Source organism: Acanthochromis polyacanthus, chromosome 6 (assembly GCF_021347895.1).
Source record: "Acanthochromis polyacanthus isolate Apoly-LR-REF ecotype Palm Island chromosome 6, KAUST_Apoly_ChrSc, whole genome shotgun sequence".
Taxonomy (NCBI): Eukaryota; Metazoa; Chordata; class Actinopteri; family Pomacentridae; genus Acanthochromis; species Acanthochromis polyacanthus.
This window is the reverse complement of record NC_067118.1, coordinates 25502078-25524778: the sequence shown is the minus strand read 5'-3', so window position 1 is coordinate 25524778 and position 22701 is coordinate 25502078. Positions and strand designations below refer to the sequence as shown.

The window sequence follows — 22701 nt, the reverse complement described above, 5'->3', positions numbered from 1 at the left end:
ATAATTAGGCTTTGTTGACAAGAGTGTACAAAAAGACTTCATGTCAAAGTGAATTTCTGAAACATAAGGTCAATTAATTCAAAAATATAAAAGGTAAGTTAAGGAAATACATGAAATGGAATTGTTGACCTTCTCCCTTAGATGCTGCGGTGATAAAGCAGAGAGGTATTGGTCAAAATGGGTATCATATGCGAAGGAGAATATGGTCTGATTCCATGTATTATTTTTATTATTTTTTCTGAATTTGCTCGCTTTGCTGTGACAGAACTTTAATGTGACTGAATGTTCTAATGCTGATGGTAACTTGCCCTGGCAGTCACTTTGGAAACTAGACTTTGCTCCTCTATGAGGTCTATGGTTTGCCGTCCTGATGACCACTCCGCACATTTGCCTCTTATACATGGATTGTTGTAACCCTATACTGTACCTGCTGTTTGCTCTACTTTATTTAAAATCTTGATGATATAATACTTTCTCCTTTGGTGACCTAAATGTTCTGTATTGTTTGATTTTATATGTTATGCCCCTTTATAATTACAATTATGTAAAATTCTGCATACAAAAATAAAGTTTAAAAAAATATAAAAGGCAAAATAAACAACTGCATAAGTATTTAGCCACTTCAAATGAGTATTTACTGGAGACACATTTGGCCGTAATTATAGGATGTGACTACATCAATAAGCTTTGCACTTTTTGCAATCGATTCCTCGGTTCCTGGACCTTCTTCTTCAGGTGTGTTTATACCACAGTCACTTGAGAAACATTCACTTCACTCAGATCTCCATTTCACTAACTGTGTGACTTCTGGCACCAACTAGCTGCATCTGTGCTGAATTATGAGACTCATTTTTAAAGGGGCGATATTTATGCAATAAAGAATATATACATTATTTTTAACTAACTGACATTATGTTGAAGGAAGCTGTTTTCACTTCGACATGACAGAACCTTGATTTGTAAATTGCTGTCAAAAAGCCAAACTAAATATACCATGTGTTAGTGTTGAAAAGCAATAAAAGGAGACCATGTTGAAGGGGTGTAAGTACTTTTTACACTGACTGTATGACAAGTAAACATTAAATATCCACCCAGCTAAATTCCTCCTGTAAAGTCAGAAACTAGGAGGTAAATATTAAAAGAAGCATTTTATCATGCGTCTGTGGGCAATATCCCCTCATTTTCTGTGTTGGGATGGGTTAAAAATCTACGGAATGCATAATGAAAAGCATAACTGCCATGAATTAAGGGCAGCTGTTGCTGTGGTTTGTGGTTACCCAGCCCACCTCCTGAAGCTTCATCAGCAGCAAAGTCTTCGTCATCATCCAGTAAACTTTGAGATGCCCGGACATCTTTTTCTGCCTCCAAGTCTTCTGGCAGAGGGACCTCTCCCCACACCTTGGAGGCCTGAGTCACCTGCAGCAAACACAGAGAGATTTATAGGGGCTGAAGTCTCCGCAGACAGAAAGGTTACACCCAGTGCTATAGATGGACCCTGGAAGGGTGGAGGGAAAACAAAAGTCGAGACGGGAAATGGGGCATTGTTATGTGTTTACTTTTACCATTTATTATCTCTCAGAGACCTCCTCATGTGTTCGCATGCAAATAGAAGTTCATGACACCAGTATGAACAGAGGTCACTCAAACTTTTCCACTGCACATGTTCAAAGAAATTATACAATTTACTGCTGTATGTTTTTGGCCCTTTAGCATGGAAGCAGGCCACAGATATTCACAGCTGACTGTAATGACCCACATATGAACACACGAGGCAAATTAAAAAATCTCAGAAGAAAGCCAGTAAAAGCAGCTGAAGTTCAGATCAGAATGGCACTAATCTCCTTGAGTATGCTTTAAATCCTGTCCCCTCTGGGTGAAGTAAAACATCCAGCATACCATGACAAGTCCTTTACAACGGGCTCTTCACTCTGGAATCAGGAAGGAGTCTTTTACTCAAACATTATGTCACTCAGAAGGAACAATGGCAGGGGTGTAACTGAAGGATGGGGATGAAACTGAAAATGCAGTGCCTGGCCTGACGCCACAGTCAGATAGAATTTCATTAAACTTAAAGCTCTGAGCATGCACAGCGCAATGGCTGAAAATCAAACGTCAATACATAACAAACAGAGAAACCAAAACTTTCAGCTAATGTAAGCTGGCAGTGGATTCGATTTATTCTTTGATGAGACACTTTATCAAGTTCATTGTCTCAGTCTAGCATGCTAACACTAAAAATGTCACACGAAACAAAAAGTATAGCTCAGGCTGTTATAAATTTGCAGGTATTTGGTCACAAACCAAGGTATTAGACCATTTAAATGTGAAAAGTTACTACAATCCATCCTGACGACAGGAACATGAACGTCTGCACCAAATTTCACAGTAATTCAAGAAAATGCTACGGTATTTAAAAAAAAAAAAAAACAAAAAAAAAAAACAAGAAATCACACCACATTTCTTTTAACACTTCATTTCTTTGGTTGCATATTGAAAATTTTCAACCTGTAAAAAATTCAGTCAGTAACTCCCCCACAGCTGTAAGACTGAAAAGAACAGCCTGGGGCTCTGTGAACCAGACACACAGAATCTGGAAATATAATAAGTGTTGCAGTCCCGATCACCAGATAAGAGTGAAATTGGAAAAATTCCATTAAAAAATTGACATTTTAACTTCTGTTTGATCAAAACTGCTAATTAGGGAGTAAATAGCAACTATTTTGGCAATCGCATCAGTTTAATTTTAAATCATTAATACGATTATTTATGACTTCAAGGAAAAGCTTCTTAAATCTGAAAATGTTTTTGTTTTTTTCCTCCTCTAAGACAGTCAATTGAATATCTTTGAACTATGGACAAAACAAGACACTGGAGGACATGTAGTTAGGCTTCAAAAAACACTGCGTGACATTTTTCACCATTTCATGGCATTACATAGATCAAACAATGAATCAATGAATCAAGAAAATAATCAACAATGAGACTAATCAGTAGCTGCAGCCTTAGTAGTAGGGAGTCAGCACACTTAAACATACTAAAAATAAACTAAAAAAACACAGCACGAGGTCCATTTTAGTCACAGTAGTACCAAGCACCCTCTCCACTGAATGTGCCACAGTCAGCAACCCTCTAAAGATGGCGGTGTGTTGTGTTTTAATAACAGATATGGTCTAATCCCGATGTGGGAGCATCCAGGGTAGAAAGGGTTAACTAAGACTACAAAATACCAGCCTTGGTAAGTGTCGATCTCTATCACAATAGTCTCTCAAAATCGCATAAATAAAAGGACAGAACGCAGTCCACCTGACAGACACATACTCTCAGCAAGGAGACACAAAGCTTAGCCAGCCACTCTCATATCTGATCATCTTGATAAAGTTCAGTGGGCTGGCCCGACTGGAGCACAGTGTGGGCTCATTGTCTCTGCTCTCACCATCTCCGCATCCAGACTGCCCTGAGTCTGGCTATAAGTTTAGATGCGACTCTGGCAAGATGCCACCCCTGGCATTTCCAGCTGGCATGGCCCGCCAGTTCCTATTTCCACCCAACTCTGTCATGGTAGGTTTCCCATTTAAATGGTTCCAGCTAATAAATAACTAGATCTATCCCCCCAAATCCTCTCTCCCCTGACTGAACACCCTTACAACAACAATCCCGGGCCATTTTCAAAAGGAAACTGCTGACTAACCAAATTCTTTTCAGCGGTGCCGACCAGCCAACCATCGCTGTGATCATCTCCTGCTTCCCACTCCCTTGGGATGGGCTATCATCTGGACATGCAGGATGCCATCTGGGCAAAAAAACCTGCACAAGCTTACAGAGTGGCCTCTGATGGATGAGCCCATGTTTGCACCTGATCTTAAAGCTAACATGTTAAGCTACTCTTGCTTGAGAATGTCAGCCCGACCTCGTCTCAGGGAGAGTTGGAACTACATACGAATTTGTTTTCTCACTGTGCTACTGCATTCCAGCTCAAAAAGCTACATGCGACCTTTACTCCCACCCGTGTCTGTGGTGTTAAACTTATCACTGCCCTGAGATAAAGGTCTTGATGGACTCTGTAATTCTATGAACTCCACCCCACCCAGAGGACACCAGCCTCAGAAGCTCTTCTCGCTCTACTAACTTGTTGTAATTTCCAGCGGGACATATGGCCACTGGGTACATGCCTGGAAAAAAAAGCAGGCATGCACATGTACCTACACATTCACATAATGGACACACACACATTCCAGCTAAAAGGAATTCCACTGTTTACTTATGAATTACTATGTTCACAATATCTGCCTTGCTAGACCAAGTAGCAGCTCTACAGCCAGGGAAAAACAGAATCCGTGGATAATGAGTGACAGGTGACACTAGACGGGCTCACAGTTTGCCCAGCTGCTGTTTAACAGGACCAGTGAAAATAACTGCTTGTTGGCCCCTGAACAGCTGATAAGCAGTGAAAGATTCTGGAAAAGGATTGGTCAAACTAAAGCATCTGAGCCAAGATACTTTTAAGACAGAACCATCATGAGCTGTTGCTAAGTCTCGCAGCTGGAGATCTGCAATCATCTCCAAACAAGTGCTGGTTACTCAACATGGATATTTACACTGCAAGGTTATTTATTTAATTTCATACCTCCTTGCTATTAACACCCAATCAGATACACATGTTTATTTGTTTTCTGAAATGAAACTCTTCAACGTCATTAAAAATTTCCCAAATTCTACGTATGTTTAATTTATATATAGGGCCACAAAAACAAAAAGGCAATGTTTTTTTTTTCTGGGCTAAATGTTTTAGCATGAGTTTTTGCATTCTAATCCTATGGTAACTAATGTTGCATTAACTGTCTAGACCAGCCACCACCTTCATGCCAGCTACACAGCCCATACTGGATACCTGCTGTGTGTTGAGACACAATGTGCCGAGTTGTGTTCTTAACGTGCAAATGCAAAAATTGAAGTGTAAAACCACAAATAATGACTTGTATCGCATGTGCACAGACACAAAAAAGACAATCAAGACAGCCTTATACAGCCTTGGACAAACAGACACACACTATCATACACCCACACATCAACATTCCCATCCTGGTTACATCTCAGTGACATCCAAAGCCTGTCAGAGGAAGCGTGAGAAGAATTCTTCAGGGGTCTCGATTCGCCCACTCTGCTAATAAGCCCACTGATGCAGCTGCAGGACAATCTGTGCGAAACATCTTCAAGGCATACAGTGTGCTACAGAAAGAAAAAAAAAAAGAAAAGAAACTGGACCAAGCTCATGCCAGAGAAGAGTCTTGCATGTGAGAAGTACTCTCTCGTGAAAACATGTTTGCTAGAGGCAGCAGCAGAGCTTTTGGCGTTTAAAACACCTCTTGAGCTCACACAACCAATCGGCTTTCGCTCCCACCTGAGCGTGTAATAAGCAAACACAGAAAGATGAAAGCTGAGGCAGCATTGCTCATTCCATCCCATCGATTCAAGCCATGTTGTGACCTTTCAAGCAAGCAGAAAGCCTTCATAAGATGAATTCCCAGCCTCCTTGACCCCCCAGCCCTCCCTAACCACTCTGCTCTCTCTTTTACGCTCTCCCTCTCAAAGACGACCAATATCTTCGACTTGAAGCAGCAGCGTGTACTAAACAGGATTGGAATGTAAACTGCAGAGAGCATTAAGTGGATGAAAGCTTGACACATGCTCTTCTCTTAAGGTAGAGCAGGCAGAAGAGAAGGAGCCCAACAAGCACCGCCAGGCACCAATGAGGCCTGAGCTGCAGAAGAACAGCACTCCCTTTACATGACCCGCTGCTATCTGAGAAGTAGGTGCAGGAGTGTTAGCAGGGTTGCATTAAATCAGGGCCATTACAACACCTTGACAATGTAAAAATAAATGATGTGCAGACATGTCCACACAGAGATTTAGATGCCCAAAACAGCAAGATAAAGGGGTAAGAATAAACTTCAGTATAAACAAAGTTCCTATGCATGATTTCAAGACATTTTAGATGTTGGTTCTCTCGTACCAAGACATATTTTGCAGCTCCAACATAAATAAGCTAATCTTCACATATAGGGGGAGTGGTGATATACTTGGCGATATGTTGTGAAAAGAAAAAAAGATAGCAAGCCCAAGAGAATATTTCCTTTTCTACACTTTCTTGCAGGAACAAGAGCCACAGAAATGTCATCGATTTTTTGACAATAAATAAGCAATAGGAAGCTTTGTGTGTGTTTGTGTGAAAGAAACTGAGCTTCCGATGTGTTTAACCCTTGCTTGGAGTGTTTGGGGAGCTGACAAACTGCCACTTGTGAAAATAAATCTCTGCCTGAGCGTTGGCTGGATAAAAGGTCTGATGAGTGAGGCCCTTCTGCTCCCTGCAGCTCTTTGACATTTCCACAGGGTTTAATCGAAACCGATTGGCTGGGCAGGAAGTGGAGGGAACCTCTTCATTCAACAGACAAACACTCTGACAACATCCACCAATTGTCCTCTCAGAGTGTTCCATGACTAATACCGTGGGTGCAACGAACAGTTTCAGAGAAGAATGGACCATCAGAGAGGAGGGAAGGGGGCCAGGGAGTAAAGAGTGAAGGATAAGTCCACATTTTTGAACACATGCTTGGAGTGCCTCCCTGGTCATCTTCCCCCAGGTCATTCATTCGCTCTCCCACACAACAGTCATGCCATGCATTTTACAATAAGCCCGGCTCCCGCTGGAAATAAGCGCCGAACCCGGCACTTTTTCCAGCATGCTCTCTGCCTTTTCAGTTTTATTCTTCTGTTTGCAAAATGATGCAGCAAAGTGCAATCTAGTACGGTGAGTTAGCAATACTTAACAGGCAGCTGCAAAGGCAATGAATGAGTAATCCACCAATATTATTCTACAATAATCACAACTGATGCTGCAAAACCAACCAAAAATGTCATCTTAACAGCTACAGTACACACAACGCACCTTGACCACAGACACTTTGTTCGAAGTCTTTGGTTTCTAATGTTAGTAGCGGCTAATGTAGCTGATGTAAGCGCATTTCCGTTTAGTTCCACCCTCACACATTTTTCCTTTTTAAGCCCAACACTGAGACATATGGATATGGAACATTGCTGGCTTCATCAATCTGTTTAAGTGACGGCATTCTGTCATTCAGACACTGGTTACTTGTCAACGTCAGTCAGGCCACGGTACTCTTGAGATATTTGTCATTCACAAAATATTGGACAGTACAGATCCCCTCTCTATGTCGGGGATAATTAATAATTGTAAGTACATGATTAAGTTGGCATTTGTTTGCATGTGTGCAGTTGTGTGCATCTTTTTTGCTCTCTCGTGTGGATCTTGCTGCAGTTAGAGGCTGCAGGTATTCAATACCATCAAAGGAAAACTCCCTAAAACTACTGGAGGCAAAAACCTACACTTTGGCTCATGTGGAAAATCTTGTTGGGGCAAAAATGTGATTCCCAATTATTTTTGGTGAGTATCATTAATCTGTTTAATTGCAGCAAAGTAGTAAGCAGTTTGTAGCTTAATAGATTTAAAATTGTAAAGCAAAATAAATAAGAAAGGTGTTTTGTGCTTTTTGGCACACAAGCTGTATTTTATTATATGTGATGTTTTGGACCAAAATTGGTGCTGAAATGTGGAAAAACTACTTCATACAACTTGTAAACCGCTGTAACTGCATTATCGTTGCTTGTGCTTTGCAAGTGCATGTGACTGGGCGCAGCCAAGACATGTCCTCTGTTGAAAGTGGTAAAATAATGTTATTAGGTCTAAAATTGCTGTGGCTACTTTTTTGGAAAGGTGATCAAGGGCGCTCATTCAGATATGAAGTCAACACGTTCAGTGGCTGTCAGATTAACAGAAAGTTATAGTGCATGTCTGAAAGGGGCTTTAGTCTTGACGCTGACTCAAGAGACAACTCTTGAGCCACTTAATCAGATTTATGGCAGCTTCCTCTGCAGCCCAAATTCTTTTGAAAACATTTCTCACATATGAAGTAGCATTCCCAAGAGCCATGAACAGACTTAGACTCAAAATCAGTAAAGTTTCCTTGAACTGGCAAAAGCTGAAAACCACAGAGATCCAAATTACTTTTATTCAAAGACACACAATATTGGAAAACAGACACTGCCATAAAAATATAGGAATTCTAACTAGATTACCTAAATAACAACTTGGAAAGAATTTAACTTTTTCAGCTGGTTTGGCTGATTTTGAGTCCATCTGCAGAGAAAACTTAACACTTTTAAAAAAAAAAAGCTGTCTAGAATTTTCTCAAAACATCTCACAATGGCAAAGGAATAAATTTTGTTTTGGTTGTGATTCAAATCGGATGCATTCATCACACAGAACTTCACGGTACCGATTGAAATGGTCAAACAAAAAAGATTTATTTCCTCATTTCACTGCAACAATTGCATGAGACTGCTTACAGAGAACCTGATTTTGTGAAACCTCATCCTTTTTGTGGCAAAAACATTCCCATACAACTGGTGCTTCATTTCCTTTCGCAATCAAATCTTTCTTTTCATTGCTTCTTTTATTCATTCATCTTTCTGGACACATGTAGAGCCTGCATGCTAAACTGTGTGTCTCTTTTCTGTGCCTTGTAAATAAAATTATTAAACCAATGCACCAAAGAAACCTCAAATTCTTCTTTTTGCGTCAGGCAGCGAAAAAAGTTGTAGCATGATGTTTTTGAGCTAATTTACCTTCCTTCACATGTTGCACATCACAATGTTAACACAGTCCTGCTCCTTACATTGTAAAGGCATCATACTCATTGAAAGTCAAACCTGCCACACCTTGATAATATCAAATACAACAGAAAAGAGTACAAGTTAGTCTGTCATGTTCTTGTGTTTGTCCTTTATTCCATGTAAGGTACAGAGACTATACTGGGCAAGAAAGTAGTGCCTCCAGCTATTTAGCATCTGCCACACACACACACACACACTCCTCTGCCTCTATACCAACACTCACTGTCTGTTTAGGGAGGCATGTCAAAATAAGCATCCAGCCTGTGCAGACTTGTGTACATGCTGCAGCTACACAGGGTGAGAGAGGACTTCTACAGAGCTACAACTGAAGTTAAAAAAAAAAAAAATGCAATCTGTCGGTGAGCCTTTTCCTTCTTGTTCTGCTAGGATTTTCTAAAATAAAAAGGAGCGTGAAGAAACAAATTCCTGCCATGCACACATGCAAATGCCTGCAAACCAGCTAATATCACACTCAGTTCAAACAAGGCTCAGCTTTCGAGCTTTAAATGGTGGGATACTAACAGATTCTACCAAAAGGAACCTTTGTCAGGCACTCCAAACCTAAAACTATACGAAGAGAAGAATCTTTAAGACATATTTCGAGTTTCATTTGTCTTAATCAGACAAAAACAACTTGGGGGTGAGTCACTGTAATGTATTTCAGGCCAAAGGTCACAGCGTGGCGACACACCGACCAGACAGAGAGCAGAGATCGTAAACCGGCTGTGAAACAAGACACCACAGCCTAACACTAACTGAAACACTATCTCTGATGGGCTCTTTTTTTTTTTTTAGCCTTCGTGATAGCAAAACGGCAAGAAGAATTTGCGCTAGGAGCAGCAGAGCAAGGCCTCACAACCTCCTCCATTTCTATTTTTTTTTTAGAAGCTAGTAAGAAACATGCAGCAGAGGAGTTCATATTAAGTTATCAAAAGTACTGGCTATGTATGCACGTATGGATGTTCTTCCCACATAAACCATTCTTCGGGCAACTTTACAGATAGATCAAAGTGTTTTTTAAAGCTATACTGTATTGCATTTTCACAGTGGGTGGGATAATAGAGCGTGACCACATTCCCGCCAAACATCCCAAGGCGTGAAGGCCCAGTTGACACACACACAGAAGCAACGTCTTTTCAATTATCACCACAGCAGGAATACCAGCAGGACTCCGCGTTAACAGACCACCTAGAATTATGGTCACAGCGGCTTGTCCGGTGGCGAACTTTGAAGGCATCAACGAACAAAGGCCTAAAAATCACCCCCTATTTACACATGCAGGTATAAAGAAACGCATACATACACACCCTTTTCAGAGGCACACAGTTATCGGCCCACTGGAATGGACCTATTCTGTGTTAATAGGGCTCTGTGGTGTGTGGGAAAGGACAATTTGCTGGATTGGAGGCTTCACTCTTCAAGCTGTGGTGCGGTTATTGTGAGAAAAATATCCCAATAAATGTTTATGCACTAACGGGTGGAACAAGTCGGAATATTTACAGTGAATAGTGGAGTAGTAGAAGGCTTAAATAGACAAAAACAACCCCAACAACACTGTCAAATCCTTGCTCACCTGAAGTGCGTGTCACATCAAACATAAACACCGTGGGAGTAATTCGTAGGGTCTTTAAATAGCGTGTGTGTTTCCGGTAACATTTCTGTGAGAGTGACCCGGAGGAGGGGACTGAAGGCCAGTTCCAGTTTCCCCAGACGACAGCTGACAGGCGAGGTGCTGAGACTTATGGCAGCTCAGAGGGGAAGAGCAGCTCTGGCTTGGCCAGCCACGGCCTGTTTATTTATAACAGAAAGAGTCCCTTTGAAAGCCCTGCTGTGTCACTTAAGATATCTGCTTTTCTTCCCACTGGAGAGGGATCACGGATCTGAGGTGCCTGAAAATTCAGCCGACACTGAAATACAGCAACACCTCCAGACAAAAATCAGCTTCAGCTGGAGGAAGTTGATGGAAAAGAACCGTGGATTTCCTCGTACAGGATGAACAGTTTACTTGTACTCGAGAGTTATGCACTTAATAGCTGCAGTATATAGCTCTGAAGGAAAACTCAGACATCCTTCATAACCTCTGTGTTACAGTAAGTTTTAATACTAAAATATAGCATTCATTTAATTGTAGCTTAAGATTAAACCATGAAATAAAGTAAGGATTTCACTCTGTTGCGGACAGGCACACAGACAGACACCATGGATACCGGATGATTGATAAGGCAGAAAACGAAGGATGTGCACGTCACAAAATGCATTGTGCATAAAGTGCAGTGCCTGTTTGTGCCACCAGTTGGAGCCTCTCACTGTTTAGTGTTTTTTTTTTGCGTTTAATACTGTGGTGATCTGAGGAGGCGGTCGCTCAAACTACAGGCAGTTCCATTTCAGCAAGCAAACAGCATTTTGAGGATTTAGCAAACAGCTGGCCACCATGACAAAGATTTCTGTGACGGTCAATGGTTTCCAGATCAAATCTGTTCAAGAGGCACCAGAGTTTACAGGACAGTAATCCTGTATATGGAATGAAGGCACTCAATATCTGCGCTAAATGTTATTACAATATTTTAAATAGTTTATAGTTGGGCTAGAGGAAAGTTAGAATTAGAATTCATCTTTTGGTGACCATGTATCAAATTTTCACAGTCATCCATTCAACAGCTGCTTAGTGATTGAAAAGTCAGAGCATGACCAAAATCAGCAGGCTACATCTTCTTAGAATCATGAATGCTTGTACAAAATTGCATGTCAGGATCATTTCCGACAGTTAAGACCGCTAATTGAAAAAAAAAAAAAAAAAGAGTAATCATTGAAGAGTAAAAGCTCAATGTAGTTTGTTTGTTGGCTGAAAGTAATTTAATGAGAATTTGTATTACCTCAAGCAGACTGATGCACACTGTTGCAATATGTTTTTTTTTTGTTTTTTTTTGCTGAACCTAAATACATTTTTTCAGCGAACCATCCCAAGAGCCAAGCTGCTAGTGTCGCTAAAAACAGAGCGTGCATATGAAGTGCAAATTTTTTTTTTAACAGTCTTTTAAACATGATGACAGATTTTGCCACGTTGATTTAAAGGTTTGCTGGCCAGTTAAGCTTTAGAGAGGAAGTAGCAGCAGCTGTCTGATGGCTCTGTGATTAAGCTGCACTGATAGCAGCAGATTCACCCTCCGCTCCTCCTCTCTCGCTCATTCTCGCCTCAGGACCAACTAATCTGACACCACCTGTTGACTTGGCCTCACTTACATTGTCCCACATAATCACAGGCCAGAACCAGTTCAGTCTGTCAACTCTGCTCCCCCCCCAGTGTATCATACTTGATTAGTTCATCATTACACTGTGTGGGAAAAGTAGACTAGAAGCTTATGCAACCATTTCTGAAACAAATTGGAACTTTGGAGCAGCAACACATGCGAAGCTTCCCACTGAAGTGCAGAAATGGAACATCTGCATTTTCACAATAATAGATTCTTGATTCTGTGAGAACAAAATAGCTTCTTGGCCCTTTGGCCACGGAGAGAACAACCTCCAGGCATCCTGGCCGCGGGGAGTAATTTCATGTTGGTAAAGCCACTTTCCACCAGTTCTCAAGGTCATGCTATTTGGGATGGTGATCTCATAATTAACTGGGATTTGTAGGCACCATGGTGAAGTTCCTGGAACGCAAAGCAGTTCCAACATGTTGAGCACCTCAAAGCATGAGTCCCTGTTTGGAAACCCAAGATGCACTTTGAGCTTCAAACATCACAACAAAAGCTGCTGTTATCTGAACAGAACTCTTTGTTCAACACCATCTGCACATCAAAGTCCTGCTGCTTTTTTTTTCCCTCCCTCACAATTTTTTCTTCCAGTTACGGTCTCCGTTAGCTCTGCCAAGGCTAAAAAGTCCACTGAGGTGATTGACTGAGAGAATGAAAATATTCTTCCTCAGCTGTTTATGCCATTAATATAAACATAATAGGGGCTGCAGCATAAAAGACAGCCATGCTCCTCTCCAGATGTTCTCCGCTGTAGAGCAAACAAGATACTGAAATCTGATGTTGACAAAAGCCTCAAAGGGAGGAACGGGAGAAGGCATTCAGAGGTTATTCTTGCCTTTCAAGAGTCCCTCATCCATCCTCCCCACTGGAAATTACCTGACAGCTGTTTTTGCTAACCTGTGTGCACCATTGGAAAACCAGAAGTGGGAGTAGATGAGCAAAAATCTGATCTGGCCTGGCCTCACTTGCAGAAATACACAAAATATCCATGGGCAGCAGGGAAAGGTTAGCTTTCATCACAGCCCACACAGACAAGCCAGAAAAGCGCTCTCTAACCTTTAACATTACTATCAAATTACCAGATCAAATAGAGTATCCGTGTGAGCATCACGGCCCAGGTGAAGACAGTAAATGATTAAGAAGACATTTGAAACTTATTAATAATGTCATTAACAATGGGTATTTGGCACTGAGAGATCCTCTGATACTGCAGTGAGCTGAAGATGAACTTGTTTTTGTCCTCAGGCATAAACAACATCATTCACTGTTGCTGGAGCTGGATTTTTTTGATCCTAATAATGCTCGGAGGGCAATCCGGCTCTCTGATTGTGCATGAAATCACTACTTCATTTCGTCAGCGTGACCTGCGAGATCAAAGAGTCTTTCTGTTTGCCGCCTCTATTACACAGCATCTTCTGCTAGAAACAATATCACATCCTTTGAAAGTATGAACATGAAGGGAATGTGCAAACACTTTAGAATTTTTTTATTGTACATTTTTGTAACAATTTACTGTTATTTTACAGATTTTCTCCATTTTTTGGGGAAAAAAAGGAAATAGGCCAAAACAGAAAATAATGCCGATATCAAAAATCTGCATTTTAAGAAATAGCGATTTGCCCTCTTAAAACATTTCATCATAAAGTTATGCAGTTTTTACTGTATTAAAATCAGCAAAAAAATAGTGCTATTTTCCAGATGTTTGTCATCATTTGAAAGAAAAATATGTGTGCAACAGATTGAGAAATTGCTATTTTTTCAATTATTATTTCATAGATTTATTTGTTTTGTTAAATTACAGATAAAAATATTAATTTACATGCTGACTGTAAAAAAATGGAAGCATTTGCTGTATTTAAATAAGTTCAAATCTCATTATTTTACAGATAATTGCCATTATTCCCGCTGTTACAGTCTTTGAACTTTGCAGTATTTTCTAACACCTTTGCTGCCAGATTTTTATGGAGATTTTTTTTTTTACAGATCTATTTTAGATTGTACATAACTACACAGCTGGGACACTGTAAGCACAGGTGGACCATCTGTGCCACAACTGCCCTCACCACACTGGCTGCTCTCTCTCTACAGATAAACTTAATTTATCCTCATGGGAACGTCCTATGATAGAACACTCATTTACTAGTCAGTTATGGACCATAACAAATACCTCTATTATGAATGCCCTCAGCTGCTGCAACATTCCATACATTATGTTTTGACAGAGCGATGCCATAAATCAATTCCACAGCGATAAACACAAAGCCATACATGCATTTGCCATTTGCCAAATCATCTGCACTTGTTTGGCTGGATCTGGTTCAAAACAACACTGGGGAGAGAGCGCCGCATGTGGGAAAAATTGGGTGAAGATGAAAAATTCTGTTTGTTACGACAAAACAGCTGCCGTGGCTAATGTCACACTGAGACAAAATTCAACTGTGCGTAAGCTTGCTAACAATGCTCAAAGGCGGAAGTGTGCGCTTGCATCCAACAATGACTTAATGCACGGATGTGTCAGCAGGAATGAATGAAATATGGGGAGGCAGGTGATTTGCACAAATCTGCGTCAAGGACCCCCACCGGCTGAGTTCCCCCATGCATTCAGACAGCAGATCTACGAGGAGAACAGTGGTGGAATTCCAGGGAGAGATAAAAATACCTCACGAGCTGCGTAGCTGCAGGTGTTATTACACCCTCCTCCAGAGGCCCTGCAGTCAGAGTGGGTGCAGGACAGAACAGGGGGTAATGTCCAGTCAGGAGACTCCTGCAGAGCCACTTCATGTCGTGTTTACCATCGCTGTAGAAGCTAATTGCATCCAAATTTCTGCTTTACCAAAAGTGGAGTATGTTATTACGTGCCACATACATTAAAATGTTTAGAATACGAGTAAAAACAGCCGGTCACTGCACAATTTTCAGCTGTTAAAGCAGAATTAGCACATTTATGTGTTCAAGGGTTGTGCGCAGTTCCCTGAATTATAATTGACCAGCATTCTGAAAGATGTTTTTGTGTAAAATCCTACACATGCATTTTTCCCAGATCTACCATCGAACAGCCTGAATACAGTAGGCAGTCTGCTGCAGTGGCTGGCAAACCCCCCCCCACCTCTCCATTTGAGGTTAGGACTGGACAAGAACCAACAAACACTGAAGAAAGCCATGTTTCAGAGAAGGCTGTGAGTGGTATAAGGAATAGCCAACTGTTACTCCGTATACTGGCACACCCACATCTGTACAGCACATGAAAACTGACTCAAGATTTGGTATGTCGCTAGTGGCGATAGCGTGATTCTGTTAGAGGGCAGAGAGCACAGTTTAGTCTGTTTATACTTCATTTGACTGAGTTTTTTTTTCACCGTCTAGAGCACAGCGATCTAGCAATTTTGCTTTGACAGTGTTTAATTTTTAATGACCAAAAATAGACATGAATGTTTTGGAGCAAATCCCCCCACAGCCGGTGTAGCAGAGATGTGACCTTAAGCTTCAACCTAACAAGAGGGACTTTCCTGCAGGTTTGTCTTCTGTGTTTGGTGAAGGAAGTCATTTATTTCCCCCCAGTCTGAGGATCAAGGCAAATCTGAGCCAACCTCCAAAAAGCCAGCAAGCTTTGCTTCTTTAACGATACCCTAAAGCAGAGAAATGTGAACATTCCTGAAGCCAATTATTGGGTTCAGCCTGAGAGAGGGGATCAGGTACCTACTTTGTTGGGGTGAAATGCCCTCACTCTGATTGGCTCTCACCTTCTCCATTCACAGATTTAAACTCATGACTCAGACTCCCTCTGTCACCCCCTGACAAAGGATCAAGAGGGCAGGCCACTCGCAAAGAACCGGATTATCTTCAGGAGGCTGGTTCAAGGAGGAGGATCGAGGGAATTTGAGTTATGTGAAGGTTGGATTTCTCCAGGTGTAAAGTTCTTTTGTTTTGGCCAGTCAGAAAACTACAGCCCTGTAAACAGGATTAGCTTTCTTGTATTACTCAGGGTAAGCACAAGTTTTTCTATTGTCCTTGTGTTTTCAACTTTTCTGTATTTTTCAACTTATAGATTTTTGTAAGCTCATAAATGTGCCTTCTCAATTCATCCTAAATTGGCAGGAAAGAGGTCACTTTAACCCTTTAAACCCTCAAGTCTACTGGCAGTTTCAACCCCTCTGAACCCCAGAAATCCACCAGCAGGTGTGAAAAGTATGTTATCCTTTAAAAAGACAGAAAAAAAGAAAAAAAAGCAGAGAGAATCTGCAGCTTTTGAACTTTCTGATGGTCTCTGAACTTCTTATCTGTGGCAAGCTGTTTGGTCAGGAAAAATAAAATCCTGCTTAAAATCCTGATATTTAATCAAAATCACTGCATTCTAGGCATCTCATTTGAACAACAACAAAAAAAACATTTTTAAGAACCACATTCTGTCAAAAGAGAGCATTTTTCACTCTTCAGCACAACCTTTAAGCCATCATTAACTCGACTGCCACCAACAGTGAAATGACAAAAAATATGGAAACTGAACTGAGCTGGACTGCAGACTGTGCTAAACAGGAGACAAGCATGACAACAAAACAAATTAAATAGTATGTAAGAACCCTTTTTTTATTGCCAACACCTGTGGGCACTTGGAAAAATGCTGTACATGTCGGTTCCAGGTTTTGCCAATTTCAATAACATAAATAAAGAAATGCTTTCATTTTGCTGATTTATGGTATTATGACGGCATCATTCTGCCCAGAAGGCATTTTTCAGTTCTCTCCTCTACTTCCATCCATGGCTGTGAGGTTTCCACAGAGGTGCAGGTCTTCACATTGCAGTGAACAATGAGCCCACAGTGAGTAAAAATGTGAGAAGAGCAAAAAAAAACCAACACCCACAAACTGCTTGGGGTTCCGAGGGTTAATGGTAAGCATTAACTAGGAAAAATATCTCGGCTAAAACTTAACAAGCTTTGGCAGCCGTTGTTTTAACAGTTGAACACTTGCACAAGAAGTGCCTTATATTGCTGCACCGCGTCCAACTTTAGCAACAAGTATGGAAATCCAAGCCAGCCAAAAACCTTAGCAAGTCTCAGAGCAGACTTTGGATAAGCAAACTGAGAGAGTGCAGGAAGAAGATATGGTTATGAATGAGAGTCGGGGGAAAAGCTGCTGGATGGGAGATAAACAGTAGTCCCGTCATTACTTTTGTCCAAGGTCAACAAGGGGCTCAACAAGAGCCTCTTGAGACGTCTTTGAGTTTCTTGCATCATTTACAGTTTTGCCGGCTTGACATCTAGTGCAGTAGGTTTCCATAAATGAGTAAAACGCACTAAAATATTTACTTCACAGAAACAACTTCAGAGACCTTCTTCGCTTTATCTTTTGACTTAATGGTTCTATTTAAATCAGCAGCAAGAGCAGTCTAAAGAAATGACTACTGTATCCTGTTATTGCCTTTAATGGCTTTTCCTATCCCACACTACTTATCCTGTTTAACCAAAGATAAAACACTTCATGCGTATGAGCATGAGTCATGCTTTAAAGCTATGGGATTCTGTATTTAATGAGTGACTGTATCAGCAATACAACCTTCAGTATATTAATTCACCTAGACTGGGAATCTTCCTGTCTAGACTGTTTCCCTGCAGGGATCATTCACCTGTCCATCACACAGACCCGACAGCAGACTGTGGTGTGGTCTCTTCTGTCATGAGTCACAAATTGATTCTAAGAGCAAATGAAACGCACAGATCTATAAAGTCACTTCACAATCATAAATATTTCAAGTACATCTGGTTTAAATGCTCCTCAGACAGCAGCCAATAAGTTCACAATCTAAAACCAGGCAACTGCAAATAAAACACAACCAGTGACCAAACATGTATATCTGCTTAGTAAAAGTGTGATGAAAGAGAGTTTCACAAAGCTTGACTGCCATCCCATTTTCCATGATGAACCTAAGGGGAAGGAATTCCCCCACACAGGACCACGCCTGCTGGATCTTAGGCTCAGAGAGCCAGATAAAATCCCTGAGCAAAATTAAACACTTCCTTTACCCTTCCTCCACAAGATAGTCCCAAAAATAAACAGGCTGCATGTTCACAGCAGAATAATACCAAAATGCAAGCACAGCATCACTACAGTGTAAACAGACAAACACAGCAACTGGAAGTTGACTTCATGTCTGCAAAACCGGCACGGCAGTCATTATTAATTTATCCAGACGTTAATGAAGTTCACCATGGTATAAAAACAATGGTACATGAACAATGTTATGCACATTTTATGTCAAATACTCATAAAGAAATCAAATGAGTTGCCTTTTTAACTCTGCAGATATGGAAATGAAACAACACAGACCGGCCCAGATCAACAAAGTGTAGACACAACAATTTTGCGGTTATCATGAGTTTAGTTTAGATAATACGGTTATGCATGGGTTAGAGATTGAAGTCAAATCTGTCTGATCTCCTGTGATGCAATTCATTCTTCATAAAGGTAAAACCTTACAGAAACATCAGTTTCTCCAAACAGAATTGCCTTGATCACTGGTTCATTAGTAAGTGATTTTTTTTGTTGATATAATTTCAACTCGGGTCCTTCTAGAATAATTCTCACGACTCAGCAGCCATCTTGATAACAGTTTTATAAGGCTACCAGGCAGTTTTGATGGTCTCTGTGAAAGTGTGGTGATTTTGCTCCACAATAAAGTTAGCAGATTATAGTTCTACTACACATGCACACAGTTTCTGCGCTTGTGTCAGTACAACAACATGACTGCATGGATGTTTCCCGGATCAGGCGTTAGACGACGATTGGCTCTTTAGGGGGAGATGGTGGGACAAGCACCATGCAACCACTGTCATTGGTGCTGCAGAATTAGTTCACAAATTTCTGGACTCTTGAAGATCTTCTAACATCCCTGGTTCAACTCTGATGAAAGGTTTTACAGCTTTTATTTAGCCCTTCTCCGTAAACTGTTCTACAAAATAGAAAATGTTTGCAGACCTTTACATAACAGTACAAGTACTACAATTGCATGCTTTTAATTAACTGCACTGAAATGCTACAATCCTGAAAAACAAACTTGAACCTCATAGTACAGCAAAAACAGAAAGAAGCTTAGACAGCTATTGTAAATGACTGCTCTGAATTTTGCTGTTCCACGACGAAATAGAGGACCGAGGTTTGGATTTAATAAATATTCCTCGAAGTGGCTGAAATGAAAACATGTTTGTGGGTTTATGTGCCAACTAATGAGCAATAATTGCACCCCTGAGTCGTTAATTAAATCCACAAACCTTTAATGAGGCCATTCTTTGCAGACATTTACCTTGAAAGCAGAGGCTTTTTAACGATCCTGTGCTTTGTAAAAAAAAAAGCTGCACTTGCTAATAGCCAGGAGGAGGATGTAAAAGTCAGCAGTTAACCTAAAAAAGGCGGGTCAGTTGAACAACCCTTGCCTCCTTATATCATGGCTGTAACCGTAATCACCAATGTATGTTTCAACATAATGTGTCATAGTATTAACAAATGATATTTGAGGCTATGCTGTGCTCTTGATGTGTGGCTTAAGCACAAAAATGGACTGAATTCCTACAGCAACACTCTGTTTACTATACATGGGGAGACTATATTAAATGGGCTAAAAATTTAATAAGGACAACGTGAACAATATCTGCTCTGTACAAAAACATTCACTCAATAGTAAAAACGATACCAAATATGAGTAAAATAATTAGATTTCTACCAAAACTGTGCAATGTTGTGGTCACAAATTGTAACAGAAGTAATTACTATTAGTAAAAATATAGATTTTGATAGGGACATAATTCTTTATCAAGCATAAACATTGCTTACGTGTAAATGAATCCTTTCTCTGTGATGCTACAAGTTATTATGCATAATTCAATCGAGCAATATCACTAAACTGATAGTAAATTGTTCAAACACGACAGGTAGTATACAGTTATTTAAAAATTCTCTTTTTTTTTAGTGTATACAAGTTCTGTGACTGTATTCTCCCCATAGTGGATTTTAAAGAAATGCTTCAGGAAGTTCAAATCTAAGCCAGAGACCTAAGAGAATGCATTTGGCAGCAACCACACAACAAACCTGAGGGCCAACATCTGACAACCATAAACACAGTCTGGGAGCATCCTCCTCTCATTGGCTGACAGACGAATTTCACCTGTCCTCATAATTCAACAACAGGCCTTAATTTGACTGTGCGCTCACACCTACAAAGACATCTGTTTGCCAGGAGTTTATGCAATAATACCAGAAAGCAGGAGGGCTAACCTGCCCATTCATTGGAAGCAGATGTGAGGGATTCATTTCCTACTATAATAAGAAGTAATTATAGGCAGGAGGCCCTGGGTGTCTGTGTGAAAAAACACGTAGCAGTGGTGGTTAATCAGTGAAGTGAACCCGACAGGTATATGAGAGAAGGCAGTGAAACTAACTGCAGCCTGCTCTGTCTGACTCATCACTGTGCTAATGCACAGGCCAGCACAAGCCCAGCGACCTTTCAAGGGAAAAAAAGAGCAGAATGGGGATAATTTAAGACTCAGCTTTCACCAGTGACGTTACATCACTCCCTCTGACCTTTTGGACAGTTTACAGTAAAATTCTGCAGTCACAGACAATAAGTAATAACATAAAAGCATTTTTGCATTAATAAAAAATAAAATATATTCTAATCCCCCCCTCCCAGTGTTTAAAGTAATCCTTAAGGGTATGCACGTCAGCACAGACTCATTCCTCAGTCTAATTCCAAGTATTCTTGCCCAGGAGGCAGGACGACGACAGGATGAGCCACGACTGACAACGCATGCTACCCCTCAGAATATTAAAACAAGTATATACATACTGGTATTTTTAGCAAATTTTGTGAATGCTGTTATCTTTGTCGTTGCTTTAAATTGCTAAGATCTTCTTTAAACCGTTTGAGAGACAGAGCACAATGGATCAGTGGAAATATCTATGATACACGTGACACATTTTGAAAGTGCCTATCAGATTTTAAGTGTCTACTTCCTGACAGATGTTTTGCATTGTGGGTAAGCACTGCAGATCCAGGGGTGACATTCAAGAGTTGTCATGCAACTGAATGCGCAACAGACACTTCTCTCTTTTTTGAAATATATTTAGGGGGTTTTTAACTCAACAGATTTAAAAAACAGAGAGAACAGATCTACAGTAGGACATCCGTCATGGTTCTATTAAATTTGTGTGGGTTTATAACATTGCAAGGACAAGCTTCACCTCTTGGGAGCAGCAGTAGTGCTGACTATTCTGCAGACACACTGCATCCAGGGCTGATCTGAGCCTAATCTCTGTCTGTCTGGTCGGCCCGGTCTAAAAAACACACAGGCATAAAAAGCTGCTCTGCTCTCCTTCTTCCATTATCTCCTCCAAATCTTGGTTTCCATTATTCCTGCTCGGGGAAAGTCCTGATGAAACAACAGACAGAGGTTAACCATGTGCCCACAGGCAAGACTGATATCTGCTGCAGAGAAACTGACTCAAGGCTGGTGTTTTGCCAAATTTTATCCCCGGTGTGCCTCCATCTTCACCTCTAGCACCCATGACAGGATCCTAATAGAGCCTCAGCAGGTGGAGCCTGCCAGGAAATACTGGGCCTCTTCATCCCGATACAGCTGAGAGAGCATCCTCTATGTGTTCACAGTCCGCTTAAATCACACAAGCCCTCAATTCGGGGGAAGAACCATTTAATTACCCCCTTTAAAGCAATAATTGCCTGACTTGGCTGGAGGTGCTGCCTGAAGGAAGACAGACAGAAAAGTGAGGCCTTTACCGTCTCTCATGATCATGGAAACAACATCAAGGGGAACCGAGATCTCTAATTTAGATTGCAAAATCCAATACATGTGCCTCCTGAGGAAGTAAAACAGATCAACAAAGAAATCTGCAACAGACGGACGAGTGTAAAATCAAATTACTTGCATTGATTAAGAAAAATCTCCATTGCTCAACAACTGCTCTTCCCATGCATCCGTCCTCAGTGATGTGGTTTTGTAAAGGCGCACATGGCGGTCAGCAGCTACTTACTGTGAAACACTGTCTGAGTCATGCTTCCAATGACGTTAAGTTCCGCTGATTCTGCAATGAACTTTAGGTTGCGTTTCAAAATAGCATTTTTCCAACAGATTTTTGCAAGTTTCTCTATCTGTGTCATCTCTGATTAAACAGCTGCAACATTCAGAAGTGCACAAACAGGCCTTTTAAACGGAGTACTTAGATGGCTTCTCGTTCCATGGAATCAACAGATGGTTTGGGTGGAGAGAAAATTATATACAACCACTTTAGTCTAAAGCCACAGAAATTCCCCTTGCCTTACCAACTGTGCTACAAAACCCAACCTTCAGCTTGAATAGGCCTGCCAGGTACCTACTGTCAAGCCTCCAGGCACATGACGGATGCTGAGCTACTTCAGTCTGCATGGTGGTTAAGAAGTCCCCTGATTTCTTTGCATTCAGTTGGCAAAACACTACATGCACAAAGATAAAAATCTGAAATCCTGCACTCAGCTTCTCCCTCAGAAGGTGATCTGGAACAGCTTCAAGAGAAGTGTGTTTGAAAATAATCAGAGGGCTCAGTGGTGATGGTTTCCAGAAAGAAGCTGTGATTTTAATCTCGCGAAACACTCAACCATCAACAGATCCCACATTCCTCTCTTATCAAAAGCTTGATTTTCAATCCTGCATCGTTTC

At 40.9% G+C, this 22701-nt stretch overlaps 1 protein-coding gene across 1 annotated transcript in view; it reads right to left on the bottom strand.

Annotated features, from left to right (window-relative positions):
* The window catches only part of hspg2 (heparan sulfate proteoglycan 2), a 111376-nt gene that overhangs the window by 76742 nt on the left and 11933 nt on the right, over positions 1 to 22701 (bottom strand). The window contains exon 2 of the mRNA XM_051949738.1: positions 1287 to 1416. Coding sequence (XP_051805698.1) covers positions 1287 to 1416 — 130 coding nt within the window. The remainder of the gene's footprint in view (positions 1 to 1286; positions 1417 to 22701) is intronic.